The sequence below is a fragment of the Bubalus bubalis genome, chromosome 7 (assembly GCF_019923935.1).
Source record: "Bubalus bubalis isolate 160015118507 breed Murrah chromosome 7, NDDB_SH_1, whole genome shotgun sequence".
NCBI lineage: Eukaryota > Metazoa > Chordata > Mammalia > Artiodactyla > Bovidae > Bubalus > Bubalus bubalis.
This window is the reverse complement of record NC_059163.1, coordinates 1,481,105-1,494,322: the sequence shown is the minus strand read 5'-3', so window position 1 is coordinate 1,494,322 and position 13,218 is coordinate 1,481,105. Positions and strand designations below refer to the sequence as shown.

General features: G+C 60.2%; 1 protein-coding gene and 1 long non-coding RNA gene across 2 annotated transcripts in view; both read left to right on the top strand.

Moving 5' to 3' along the window:
* Positions 1-13,218, top strand: part of ZFYVE28 (zinc finger FYVE-type containing 28) — a 98,915-nt gene that overhangs the window by 68,072 nt on the left and 17,625 nt on the right. The window contains exon 8 of the mRNA XM_025289565.3: positions 2,015-3,157. Coding sequence (XP_025145350.1) covers positions 2,015-3,157 — 1,143 coding nt within the window. The remainder of the gene's footprint in view (positions 1-2,014; positions 3,158-13,218) is intronic.
* On the top strand, positions 5,244-7,570 carry LOC123334380. Its single transcript, XR_006552118.1, has 2 exons — positions 5,244-5,703; positions 5,813-7,570. It is a non-coding gene; the product is annotated as an uncharacterized LOC123334380 (long non-coding RNA).

Sequence of the window (13,218 nt, the reverse complement as noted above, 5' to 3'; positions counted from 1 at the left end):
GGTTGATTACAAGCACAAAGGTGAAAAGTAAAACAACCCTTTCAGAGAGAAAAACTGGGTACATCTTTGTGTTCTTCGAGTAGGCAGAGAGTCCTTCAACAAGGCACAGAAACACCGACCACAGAGAGAAACATGACATAGTCAGCTTGACCGAAATTAGAAACTTGAGTTTGTTCAAAGACACCATTAAGAGTGAGGAGGCTGCAGAGCTGGAGACGACACCCAGTGAAGAACTTGGATCCAAAATTACATAAAGAGCTCCTGTCAATCGTCAAGAAGAGTTAGCCCAACAAAAACGGGTGAAAGTCCTGACAGGCGCTTGAGAGAGGCCTCCGGGGTCGGTTGGCGTGTGAACGGGGGCACGACCTCCCGAGTGAGCAGGCCAAAGTGACTTGAAACCACAGTGAGGATGCACTGCACGCTCAGCAGAGAGGAGGAAGTGGAGAAGACTGAGTGCCCTTGGGCTCTGGGCAGGGACTTGCTCCTCACCAGCGCTCGGCACCCTGGCCTGCAGAAACGCACCCCCCGCGCCCCCCAGGATAGGGGCTCAGACATGTGGGTATGGCAGCCAGGACCCTTCGGGTGTAGAACAGCTTCAGAGGTGACCTGCGGGGTGTTTCCACTGGGAGAGACGGAAGGATTTACAACAACTACACATCTCACCAGAGAGGGTTGCCAGGGCTGGCACAGCGAAACAGCAGCAAGTCCAATTAAATTTGAATTTCAGATACACGGTAATACTTTGTTAGAGTAAATATGTCCCCAGTGGGGGCCATTTGGGACATACTTACTCTAAAAAATATTCATACACTTTTTAAGTGTTTGTTCAGACTTCCCTGGCGGTCCAGTGACTTAAGACTCCAGGCTTCCAACGCAGGGGGCCTGGGTTTGCTCCCTGGTCAGGGAACTAGATCCCACAGGTCTCAACTAAGGATCCCACATGCTGCACTGAAGATCAAAGTTAGCCACAACTAAGACCCAGCATAGCCAAATAAATAAATACAAATACACTTTTTTCAAAAAAAGCCACTTCTTCTTTTAAAAAAAAGTATTTGTTGTTTACCTGAAGTTCCAACTTAACTGGGTGTCCAGTGTCTCTTCTGGCACCTCCTCCCACATCCAGCACTGGCTGACAGCCTGCCGTGGAGCAGTGCAGACCTCGGAGTAGTCCAGAATGTAGAGGTGGCGGGCCTGGGAGCAGGGTGGGCCACGGAGTCCATCTACCTGCAGAAGAACAGGTGTGATCACTGCAGGGACTGTGGGGTGGTCACGCCAGGGAGTGACGGTGGGGGTGGGGGGGTGCGTGGGGGCTCCTGGGAGCACGGTGAGTGCTCTATTTCTTGATCTGAATGCTGCTTGCAGAGTGTGTTCAGCTTATGAAAACCCACAGCTGAGCGGTTCTGAAACATGGGACCTGTAGAACCCACGCTGGGCTCATCCCAGTCGGTCTCATTAAATCTACTCCACCTGCTTCCTCCTGGGAGTCTCCAGGTTGTCCGGTGCCTCCTTCTGGTGGGCACGTTCCTCTGCTGCTGCCGCCGTGATTGTATTTCCATTTTCACTCCTAAGTATTTGTTTGTTATCTGTGTCTTTCTTCCAGAACTCATATGGGCAGAGACCATGCCAGTTTTCCTGTGTGTCACCCTGGGCCTGGCACAGAGACAGTGCTCAGGAGTATTTGTTGAACCAAAGGATGAAAACCTATATGTTAAACCAACGTGTATCTTTTCACTAGCAGAAGGTTTTACTAATGCAGTTATCACTGAGAATCAGGGCTTTCTTGTTTTTCAGCAAGAAGCTTCAGAACCTCATTTTTAAGGAAGAGCGCGCTCTAGAATCAGCCCGCCACCCGAAAGGGCTGTTGTCCCGACCCAAGGCCCCGGGGGCCCTGGAGGCATGGACACCTTGCGGGGATCACTGCAGGCACCCCTGGTGCCCAGGCCCCTTGGCCTGGGGGCCGGCGGGGGGTTGCCTCGGGGACCCTCACTCTTCCTTTGTGCCTTGGCCCTTGTAGGGATTTGCTGCAGACCCTGACGGAGGAGGAGCTGCACACGCTGGAGCGGAACCTCTGCATTTCCCAGGACGTGGAGTTGCCCGTCCGGGCTGATGCCCCGGCGCCCCCGGCCCTGGCCCCTGCCGAGCCCAGGCGCGCGGACGCGGAGCTGGCCTGCTCGGTGCAGAACGACGACCAGGAGCTGGAGCAGCTCAGCCGGCTGGTGCACAGCGCAGGGGACGCCATGGCCTCCCTGCTGTCCCCGCCCAGCGCCGGCCCGTCCCCCGCCCATAGGCCGGGCGCGGCGGCCAGCCCCAGCGGGCGGGCGTCCCCGGGCCGCGCGCAGCTACCCCCCGCCGGCGACGAGGAGGAAGGGCGGGTGTTCTTCATGGAGGACGTGGACGGGGCGGCCGAGGCCCCGGGCGGCGGCGTCGACCCCCAGGAGACGGCGGAGGGCCGAGAGGCGGGGGTCGGCTCGCCGGCTTCGGCCAAGCGGGAGGACTCGAGCAACAACAACAGCGTCGAGGGCGCCGCGCTGCGGGCGGCGGCCCCCACCTCCTGCAGCTGCCTGGACTCGCGGCCGCACCTGGACGGCTGGGAGGCGGGCGCGGAGCACGCCGAGACGGCCGAGCTGATCGCCCACCGGACCGGGGGTATGAAGCTGTCTGCTACAGTCATCTTCAACCCCAAGTCGCCCGCCTCCCTGGACTCCGCCCTCGCCCACCCGGGAGTCCCGGGAAACGGCGTCCCCGCGGCGGCCGAGGGCACGGCAGGCGGCCCCCACAGACTCAGCGCCACGGCCACCAACTGCCTCCTGAACTCCTGCGTCTGCTGCGCGGGCTGCGCGGGCGCCGGGGAGGACGCGGCCGCCCAGAGTCTGCGGGGCAAGTGCGGCTCGGGCGGCGTCATCCGCTCCGCCAAGGTGGGCGCCAAGGGCTCCGCCGCGGGGCCGCTGGAGGCCCTGCCCGCGGGCGGCCCGGGCCCCGCGCCCTCCGAAGACGCCCCCGGCAGGCCGGAGCCCGAAGCCCCTGCTTCCGACAAGTGCCTGGCACACAGCTCAGGGCCCCCGGGGGACGCGGCGGACAGGCTGTGCGGAGGGGTTGACAGCTCCCGTCAGCAGGAGGAGGGCCCGCAGGAGCAGCCCCCGCCCCCGGCGGGCCCCAGGTAAGGGCAGCCGGACTCATCCTCTGCTCGGTTTAGCGGCGTCAGGCCCTCCTGCACATACGTGCCCACTGAGTCCCACCGAGAAGTATCCCTGGGGCCTAGACCGCCTTGTTTCTGGCCTTACGGGCGCCTCCTGGTGAGCAGGCGCACCCCCGGGCCCTGGTCAGCCCCTCCGCACTGCTGTGCCCAGCGTGGGCCCACTGCCCCGGGGCCAGGCACCCCCCTGACTGACGCGGCTGCTCCCCTGGCCTCAGTCAACTGCACAAATTCGCAGCCTGGGCATGCAGCCCCAGGGGCCACGGTGGGATTCTGAGACCCGCCCCTGCCCTTGGCGGGGTTCCCAGGGGTCCCCTTGTCTCCCCCTGCAGCTACCGAGCAGGCAAGGCGGGTGGGCCAGGCAGGAGGGGCCCTGGCACCGACATGCCTTCCATCCCCACGCCACAGCCTGGGCTTCGACTGAGTGTAGATCCAGCCATCACAGCCCATGCCCACTGCACGCCCCCCATCCTGGGCCTCAAGGAAGGAGGTGCTGGGGGCCCAGCCTGAGGTCCACATGTGGCCATCCCTCTCGCAGGAACCTGGCCCTGAGGCTCCCATCCTGCCTGCAGTGTGTCCGACGGAGTTGGGGGGTGGAGAGGCCCCACCCGCGGCCGTGGGAGCCGTGCAGGGAAGGAGGCTGGACACCAGGGGAGAGGTCTCTTGGCCCAGGGGCAGACACCCTGTAGACGCCCCTCCCTAGAGCTGCAGGTCCTCCTGGCAGCGGGCAGGGGGCTGGCAGGACCCCTGGGGGTCAGGGCCGCTCTCCTTTCTTCCTGTGCGGAGCTCTGCTGCTCCGAGCCAGCCTTTCCTGTGTGGGTATCACCCCCAGCCCCTGGCAACCAGGAGTCTACTCTCTGGCCCCGTGAATTTGCCGGTTCTGGACGCTCCGCAGGGGCCAAGTCACTCATTGTGTGAGCTTTTGTGCCCGGCTTCCTTTGCTGAGCATCGTGTCGTCAAGGTCCACCCTGTGAAGGGCTGTCACGCGTGTCAGGACTTGCTTCCCGTGGCCGCCTCGTCCTCTGGGGGGACCACGCTGGGCTCGTGTGTCCAGGGCGTGTGCTGTGGTCACTGTCTGGGTGTTGTGCATGCTGTTGCTGTGACCACGTTTGTGTGCGGTCGTGCGGCTCGTTCTCGGGGTGCCCTCCAGGAGAACAGCTGGCGCCTCACACGGGCCCTCTGCCGGGTGCGGTCGTGCGGCTCGGTTCTCGGGGTGCCCTCCAGGAGAACAGCTGGCGCCTCACACGGGCCCTCTGCCGGGTGCGGTCGTGCGGCTCGGTTCTCGGGGTGCCCTCCAGGAGAACAGCTGGCGCCTCACACGGGCCCTCTGCCGGGTGCGGTCGTGCGGCTCGGTTCTCGGGGTGCCCTCCAGGAGAACAGCTGGCGCCTCACACGGGCCCTCTGCCGGGTGCGGTCGTGCGGCTCAGTTCTCGGGGTGCCCTCCAGGAGAACAGCTGGCGCCTCACACGGGCCCTCTGCCGGGTGCTGTCCCCGGCATCTTTCATCGCCTGGTCGTGTGCGAGGCTCCTGTTTCTCCACACCCTCGCCGACACGTGTCGTCTAAGATGTTTTTACCAGTTCTTTTGACCTTCGGGCACATCCCTCTAGAATATAGAGCCGAGTGACTGCTTTCAAGTCACTTGACATCATTCTATCTGTAAAGTCATGCCCCAGATCTTACCCACAATAGGTTAATTTGTTCCATTTGGCATGAGACGTAGAGATATTCCCATTTGCATTTAACTTTATAATTATGTGAAATGTTTGCATGTCTCCCAGACAAATTTATAAAATAAGTTATACCCAGAGAAATCTGTTCCTCCTTATTCTCCCCCTGCTCTAAAGTTACGGTTTTCAAATTTTTTACAGCTTATAAAAAACAGAAGCAAAGATGTATACACAGAGAGAGACATAGACACACATACACAGAGACACACACACACAGACATAGATACACATACACAGAGACACAGACACACAGAGACGTAGACACACACACACAGAGATGTAGACACACATACACAGAGACACAGACACATACACACAGACACACAGAGACATAGACACACACACACACCTACACAGACACACAGAGATAGACACACACAGAGACTTCGATACACACACACAGACACAGAGACATAGACACACACATGCACGCACAGACAGTGTTTTCCCCTCCTGTTCTTTGGCAGAAGGCCTCGTCCTTCCCACTGTGCTTTCCTGACCCTCTAGTCTGCAGGCCCATCTGCGGCAGTTTCTAGAGACAGCCCCGTGGTCACTTTTGTCCATGTGGGACCCCACTGTGTGGCTGGATCACCATGCAGTCAGGCCCTGCAGTTTCTAGTCTCGCTTCTACAGACGGCGCTGCAATGAACAGCTGTTTCTGATGAGGCCCTTATTTAGGGCCAATCCTGGCCTCATCGCGTCCAGTGGAACAAATTATTGTCCACGACCCAGGGACAGTGTCCTCCCTTGGGGCCTCCGACTCAGTGGCCCAGAGCTGATCGGTGAGTGGATCGTTTTTTGCAAGGGTGACATGAAACCATCACAAATTCTTTGACAAGACACACGGACCTTTCAGTTTCTGATTTCCCCCTTATCTTGCTCTGTGTCCAGGTCTGGAATCCCCTCCTGTTTTCCTGACGTGTCCCATCCCGGACACTGCTCATTCACGCCTCCCAGCAGCTCCCAGGCCTCCCCTGGCTTGGCGCAAACGCGGAATTCCGCCGAGCTGAGAAGAGAAAGCCGCCTCCAGGGAGCCCTCGAGATGCACTGCCGTCTCCCAGGGAAGCGTTTCCTGCAGATGCTGGAGCCTGCAGGACGCGGAGATCAGGGCCGGTGGGCAGGACCGTGGACAGCGGCGCCCGGGGCCCTGCGCTGCGCCAGGAGTCGGGTCAGCAGGTGGCGCCCATCCCCGCAGCGGGCAGCGCCGACCTCGGGCGCGTCATTCATTTATGTCACAGGCGGGCGGCTGGATGACTGAGCCAGGTGTGGGAGAGGTGGTCTGACCTCGCGGAGCATGATCTGACTCGAGTGGAGGGATAGAGCAGCGTGGTTGGGACGGACAGACAGACAGACACAGGCGATCACCCTCAGCAGGATCCCTGCACGTCAGACGCCGAGGTCGCTGGCGCCGCTCGGTGGTGTCAGCGCCGTCTGCGTGCAGCTCCTTGTGGACGGGCTCGCGTCTGCCGCGGGTGACCCCTCCCCCCGGCAGAGGGAGAGACGGAGCCGCGAGCAGGCCGGCGCCCCACTTGCCCCAGGGCGCCCGCCGGGGTCCCCTTGACCCGCCTGAGCGAGAGCCTGTCGGCCCAGCGGCGTCCTCCCTGGTCGTCCCTCGGCCGTGACGAGCCGTCGTCACAGGTTGACCATGAGGCCGGCCGGTCCACCAGGTGCCCCTGTGGCCCTGCCACGTGCAGCAGGACGAGTGACCACGGGTGCAGCCCCGTGTGCGAGTGAGACGGGTGCAGCCTCAGGCCACTGTGCCACCTTCAAGCAGGGTGCCCTGAGCCATGGCCACCACTCTGCTTTCAGGGCCAAGCGCCCAGGGGCCGCCCGGAGCGTTGTCTGCCTCTCAAGCAGCCCCTGGCCTCTGGGTGGAAGGGCAGGGCTGCCGGGGAGCAGACACAGGCCCGCAGGTGGGTCCTGGAGCAAGGCCCAGGCCGGGAGGACCCCACACAGGTCCCCCCAGCCCACTGCGCACAGGCCACTTCCCCTGCTGCCCAGGGCAGGGGACGCAGCCCCTGGCACAGTCCTGGGCAGGATGTTCCAGAGCCAAGTGTCCTTCAGCTCTTCTCTTTCTACGCCCTTTTCTTACCCTTTCAGTGCTCAAAGATTAACCTTAAAACTCAGTACGTTTAAAAGCTTGCTGTTCTCCATCTAGACGCACCTCCTCATCTGGAACCTTCCACATCCTCAAGCCAACAGGAGAGCTCATTGTCTAGAAGATGGAAACTCGCCCTGACTCAGGTCCACTCCGTCTCTCCTGTGGACACTTTACTAAAGTGTGCTTACAGCCTTCCACCTCCTTGAAGGGGCTTCCCAAGTGGCTAAGGGGGCCAAGCATCTGCCTGCAATGCAGGAGGCACAGGAGACTCGGACTGGATCCCTGAGAGGGCAGGATCCCCTGGAGGAGGGCGTGGCGACCCACTGCAGTATTCTTGCCTGGAGAACCTCGCGGACAGAAGAACCCGGTGGGCCGCAGGCCATGGAGTGGCAGAGAGTCGGACACGACTGAAGTGACCGAGCACACACGCCTTCTTCAAAGAACAACACCGACTTTCTTGTTTCTGATTATAATGGCCCATTGGGGTTCATTGTAGAAGCTTATGGAAACAAAAAAGAGCAAAAGAAGGAAATAAAAACCGTTCCAAATAGGATGATGAAGTTTTTTTTTTTCCACTGAGTATTATGATCATTTATCTGAAAAATTCATTGAAACACAATATTCATAGAATTGCACTCTGTTGTAAGGACGTGTTAATTATTTCCGTGTTTTATCCACGTGCGGTGAGCCTGTGGCCCCTAAGATCCTGCCTCTGCCTCTTGGACCGGCCATTAGGAGTAGAGTCCGCCCGGCGAAGGCAAGGCTGCACCTCCCTCGGCAGTGACCGCGCCCCGCGGTGCAGCCGGGACCCCCAGGCTGCCTGGCTCTCTTGGGAGGCAGAGTGGAGCCGGACTCTCTGGTCTCCTTCTCTCTGGTGGTCGTGTCCCTGCCTGCCTCCTCCTGTCTCTTCTGCAGAGTGACTTCCCGCCTTTTACCCATTTGGAAGTTGGCCTTCCTTCTGGCTGGGGTCTTTGCTGCAGCTAGCTTTCCCCAGTTTGTTACTTGCCCTTTGGCCTTATTTGTTGATGTCATTTTAAAAAATTAATTTTATTTATTTATTATTTATTTTGGCTGTGCTGTTTGTTGCTGCGTGGGCTTTTCTCTAGTTGCGGAGAGTGGGGACTACTCTCCAGCTGTGGTGTGCGACCTTCTCATGGCTGTGGCTCCTCCTGTGCTGAGCACAGGCTCTAGGTCTCACGGGCTTCAGTCACCGTGGCTCCAGAGCAAAGGCTCAGCAGCTGTGGCCCACTGGCTTAGTTAGGCCACAAGAAGAGCCCACGTGGGATCTTCCCAGACCAGGGTTCCAACCCGTGTTTCCTGCCTTGGCAGGTGGATTCTTTACCACTGAGACATCAGGGTAGCCCTGTTGATGTCTTTTGATTTCTAGATCCTTTAGTTTTATTTTGTGGAATTAAATTTATGAGCACTCTAGAGCTTCATGTCCTCCACCTCTCTTATTTCTCTCCACCCCAAGGGGGAGGACATTCTGCTCACGCCTCCCGGGTCTCTGGGGTTGCCTCTGCTCTCCCCTGGCGTGGTGAGAGGCCAAGGCTGGTGTGTCTTCTGGGGCCGTCTGCACCCCCCGGAGAGGGTGGGGCGGTCAGGGCCACTGCCGTCATGATGCACGGGCAGGTCCGCCTGGGTGCGGGCTGAGGGCCTTGGCGCCCCTGGAAGGCCGGGTCTGCCCTGCGTCGCTCAGGTCCGTGGCTGGTGGTGCCCCTCCTCCTGGCTTGGGGGCTCCTGGCGGCCCTTTGGGGTGGAACGACGGGACTCCAGCAGGCAGGCCTCTGGCCACGTGCTCCTCCCCTGCTGTGCGTGGGAGGCTGAGGGTGGACCCTGGGGTCATCTTCCCCGGGGGCCTGTCGGCCCTCGGTGCTTCCCTGCAGACGGTGGTCCAGGGAGGGAGGCACCCGTGGGCCGCTGGTCACCCGCCTCCCTGAGCCTCAGTTTTGCCATCTGCAAACTGGGTCCACAGCAGTCCCCGGTGCATGCGGCGCCATGAGGAGGTGCCGTAAGTGACCCATCCCTCGTCCCTCCCCGTCTCAGCGGCCTGCTTGCGTGTATGCGTCGCTCTCTGCCGTCCTGCGTCCTCCCCGCCCCCCGGGCTCCGCGGGCCGGGTCCCTGGCTGCCAGCCATCCTGACCGCCCTCCCCGCGCCCGCCCAGCTTTGCCACTCCCTGGCCTCCCCTCCGCTTCCTCTTGCCCCCCCCGGGCGCAGTGACAGCAGGACAGGGTGACCGACATGTCGCCCCAGCGTTTCTCCCGTGCAGACGGCTCTGCGCCTCCCTCAGCGGGCGCCCCGTCTTCCTCTTTCTTGCAGCCCTAGGTCTGGGTGGGGACCACAGGGGCCTGGGGGTGCCCAGGGTCCACCCCTGAGCAGTGGTGACTGCAGAGAGGCAGCCACATGCTGTGTACTCCGGAGCCACTGGCCGCTTCCCCACACAGAGGGGACTGCCGGCGGTCCCCCCAGGGGAGTGCTGTGTGCCCGTCCCAGGGAGCCCTCCCCCGAGGCCCAGGGCTGCCCTTCTGACCTGCTGGGTCCACGCATCACTGAAGCCCCTTTGCCTCCGGCAGAGGGAGTCATAGCCTCATGTTAGGGCCACCACTGTCCACTGGCCCCCGTGGACTGGAAGGATGCACTTCTTTCTCCAGCTTCCGGTGCTGGCCGTCGGGGCTGTGGAGGGCACGTCCTGCACCCAGGGTACCGGGCGGGTAGCCCAGGCTTGGCACGGTGGCCTGACCGCTCCGTGAGCCGGGGCTCAGGAGTGCAGCCTGGCCCTGCCCACGCCTTTGTGGAGGGTGCTGGGGGCCCCGAGGGGACCACCTCTGGGGTGTGGTGACAGGGCGGGCCCGGGTCTAACTCCAGCCAGTCCTGGAGGCTGTGTGACTCGAGGTCCCCCCCGCCCACCCACTGCCTGGTTCCCTCCCTCCCGGGCCTGCACATCACTGCCGCCCAGGTCACAGAGCCGCTCTGGGGCTGGGTGGCGGGCACGAGACTGGAACCCATGGCAGCTGTCCCCGCCGTCACATGGAGCCCCGGAGTCTCCCATGCACGTCATGCCTCTGGAAGCAGAAACAAGAACAATTGAGCAGTTTAAAACTAGAGGAGAACCTGGAATTAATTAGCCTCTTGAAAACCAAATTAGGCCTCATGACGGTCATCAAATCAACTGTTCACAAATGCAGGGACCCCGAGGAGGGGAGACGGGGGGAGCTGGGAGACTGGGGCTCGCGTACATACACCTCATGCTATGTGTCAGGTGGGTGTTAGTGATAGCTAACGTACCGTGGTGACCCTTCCTGAGCGGGAAGAAGGCCCGAGAGGGACATGTGTGTGCACGTGACTGATTCCTTTTGCTGTGCAGTGGAAACCCACACGAGACCGAGATGCAGCTATGCTCCAACAAGAAACGTTTAAAAATCACTGGTTCCTAAGAAGCCAGGCTGAGTGGGTGGGGGGCCCAAGGGGCAGGGCTGGGTGCGGGGGGTCCCCGGGAGAGGCCTGCCCTTCTCCTAGACGGGGCCTCCTCAGTGTTTGGCTTTCTAACTAACTCGCAGCCGATGGTGAGCGGCCGTGCTCTGGGCCAGGAGGCAGACCTGGCTGGGGCCGCGGCCACCGTGGGGGGCCAGGACTGAACCGCCAGGGGCCGCCAGGACTGGCGGTTGGGAGACCCCTGGGTCCACACGAGGCTTCTCCCGCCAGCTGGCCGCCTCCTGGCTCCCCAGACCCTGATGGAAGGGCCCTAGGCAGAGCAGAGGGGGCAGAGGAGGGCAGACTGGAGGGTGGGGATGGGCACCCCCAGGGGGCTTTGTAGGGCAGATGGGGGGACAGGTCTTTTCTGAGAGGAAGGCTCAGCGTTAGAGGCACTACCACGGAAGCACAGTGGGAACACAGCCTGGTGCTTGACATGGTTTCCAACAGCTTTACTGAAATGTAACCGTCATTCGATAAACTGCGGCGCGCGAGCGCCAGCTGCTCGGCGTGGCCAGGCCCGTTGCCCTGCGCTGCCGGGGGCCGCGGGTGCCGTCTCGTGCCGGGCGCCGCGGGTGCGTCTCGTGCCGGGGGCCGCGGGTGCGTCTCGTGCCGGCGGCCGCGGGTGCGTCTCGTGCCGGCGGCCGCGGGTGCGTCTCGTGCCGGCGGCCGCGGGTGCGTCTCGTGCCGGCGGCCGCGGGTGCGTCTCGTGCCGGCGGCCGCGGGTGCGTCTCGTGCCGGCGGCCGCGGGTGCGTCTCGGGGCCGCGGGTGCGTCTCGTGGCGGAGGCAGTGGTAGTGTGCGTTGCCTCGGGCACGCGTGACACCGCGTCTTTTCGTGAGCTCACCAGCCCCCTGGCTGCACTCTCTTGTGTTCTACGGTGAACATCAACGTACGTTATTTTGCTGTTCCTCTCAGTTTGTTGTGTCCTTACTGAGTTTTGAGAGTTCTTTCTGTTTGGTTCAGTTCAGTTGCTCAGTCATGTCCGACTCTTTGTGACCCCGTGGACTGCAGCACGGCAGGCCTCTCTGTCCATCACCAGCTCCCGGAGTCCACTCAAACTCGTGTCCTTTGAGTCAGTGATGCCATCCAGCCATCTCATCCTCTGTCGTCCCCTTTTCCTCCCGCCTTCAATCTTTCTCAACATCGGGGACTTTTCCAATGAGTCAGCTCATCTGGTGGCCAAAGTATTGGAGCTTCAGCTTCAGCATCAGTCCTTCCAATGAATATTCAGAACTGATCTCCTTTAGGATGGACTGGCTGGATCTCCTTGCAGTCCAAGGGACTCTCAAGAGTCTTCTCCAACACCACAGTTCAAAAGCATCAATTCTTCGACACTCAGCTTTCTTTATAGTCCAACTCTCACATGCATACATGACTATTAGAAAAACGATAGCCTTGACTAGACAGACCTACATTGGCAAAGTAATTTCTCTGCTTTTTAATATGCTGTCTAGGTTGGTCATAACTTTCCTTCCAAGGAGTAAGCATCTTTTAAATAATTTCATGGCTGCAATCACCATCTTCAGTGATTTTGCAGCCCCCCAAAATAAAGTCTGACACTGTTTCCACTGTTTCCCTATCTATTTGCTATGAAGTGATGGGACCGGATGCCATGATCTTCATTTTCTGAATGTTGAGTTTTAAGCCAACTTTTTCACTCTCCTCTTTCACTTTTATCAAGAGGCTTTTTAGTTCCTCTTCACTTTATGCCATAAGGGTGGTATCATCTGCATATCGGAGGTTATTGATATCTCTCTTGGCAATCTTGATTCTAGCTTGTGCTTCTTCCAGCCCAGCATTTCTCATGATGTACTCTGCATATATGTTAAATAAGCAGGGTGACAATTGTTTGTATTGTTGGCTTCAATTTGCTAAAGTTTTGTTTAGGATTTTGCACTGATTGTGAGGAATGCTCGTCAGCGCTTTTCTTGTGATGCTGTTTTAAGATTTGGGTATCAGAGTCATGCTGAGCTCATTGAATGGGTTGGGGAGCAGTGCCACTCACTGAATCCTCCACAAGATTTTGTGTAGAAGTGGTATTATTTATGCCTTGAATATTAGGTAGAATTCACCAGTGATGCCATCTGGGGCCCCTGGGAGGTCCTGCTGACCTTGTGAATGGGGGAGGCAGCCATGAGGGCCCCGGGAGGGGAGGCCGTGGGGAGTGTGGAGGGCCCTGGGACCCCAGTGCGTGGATCAGTGTTGGTGTTTGGCGGAGGACTGGCTTAGTCTCCAGTTGTGTGGGACTCCAGTGGGAAGGATTGCAGTTTGCCGCGCGTCTATCATAGGCCAGGCGCGGTCCCCTTCAGGGCACTATCCCTGGTCCTTGCCAGGGATTAACAGTCATCTCCATTTTAAAGAAGAAAGCGGTGAGGCCTGAAACCATCCAGTAAGAGATGGCGTGTGAGCAAGACCGCGGTGTGCTCGAATGTGGCACTCAGAGACCTCTGCTGTCCCTGGGGTCACGAGCATGCGCACTTATGTCACACTGGGGCCCACACCCACGTGTGCCCATCAGCTACCCCGCTGGGTCCTGCCCGCCCGCTCTCTGTGTGCGTGCCACCATCCTGGCCCCTGCCCAGGGCCACAGGGACTGGCCAGTGAAGACCAAGGTCCTTCCCTGGGCCTCCCGGGGGGCTGAGGGCTCCGGGGGTGCAGGCCCCCGACTCCCCTCCCCACCCCTGGGCGGAAAGACAGGTGCCCAGGGGTCCCTGCTGGCTGT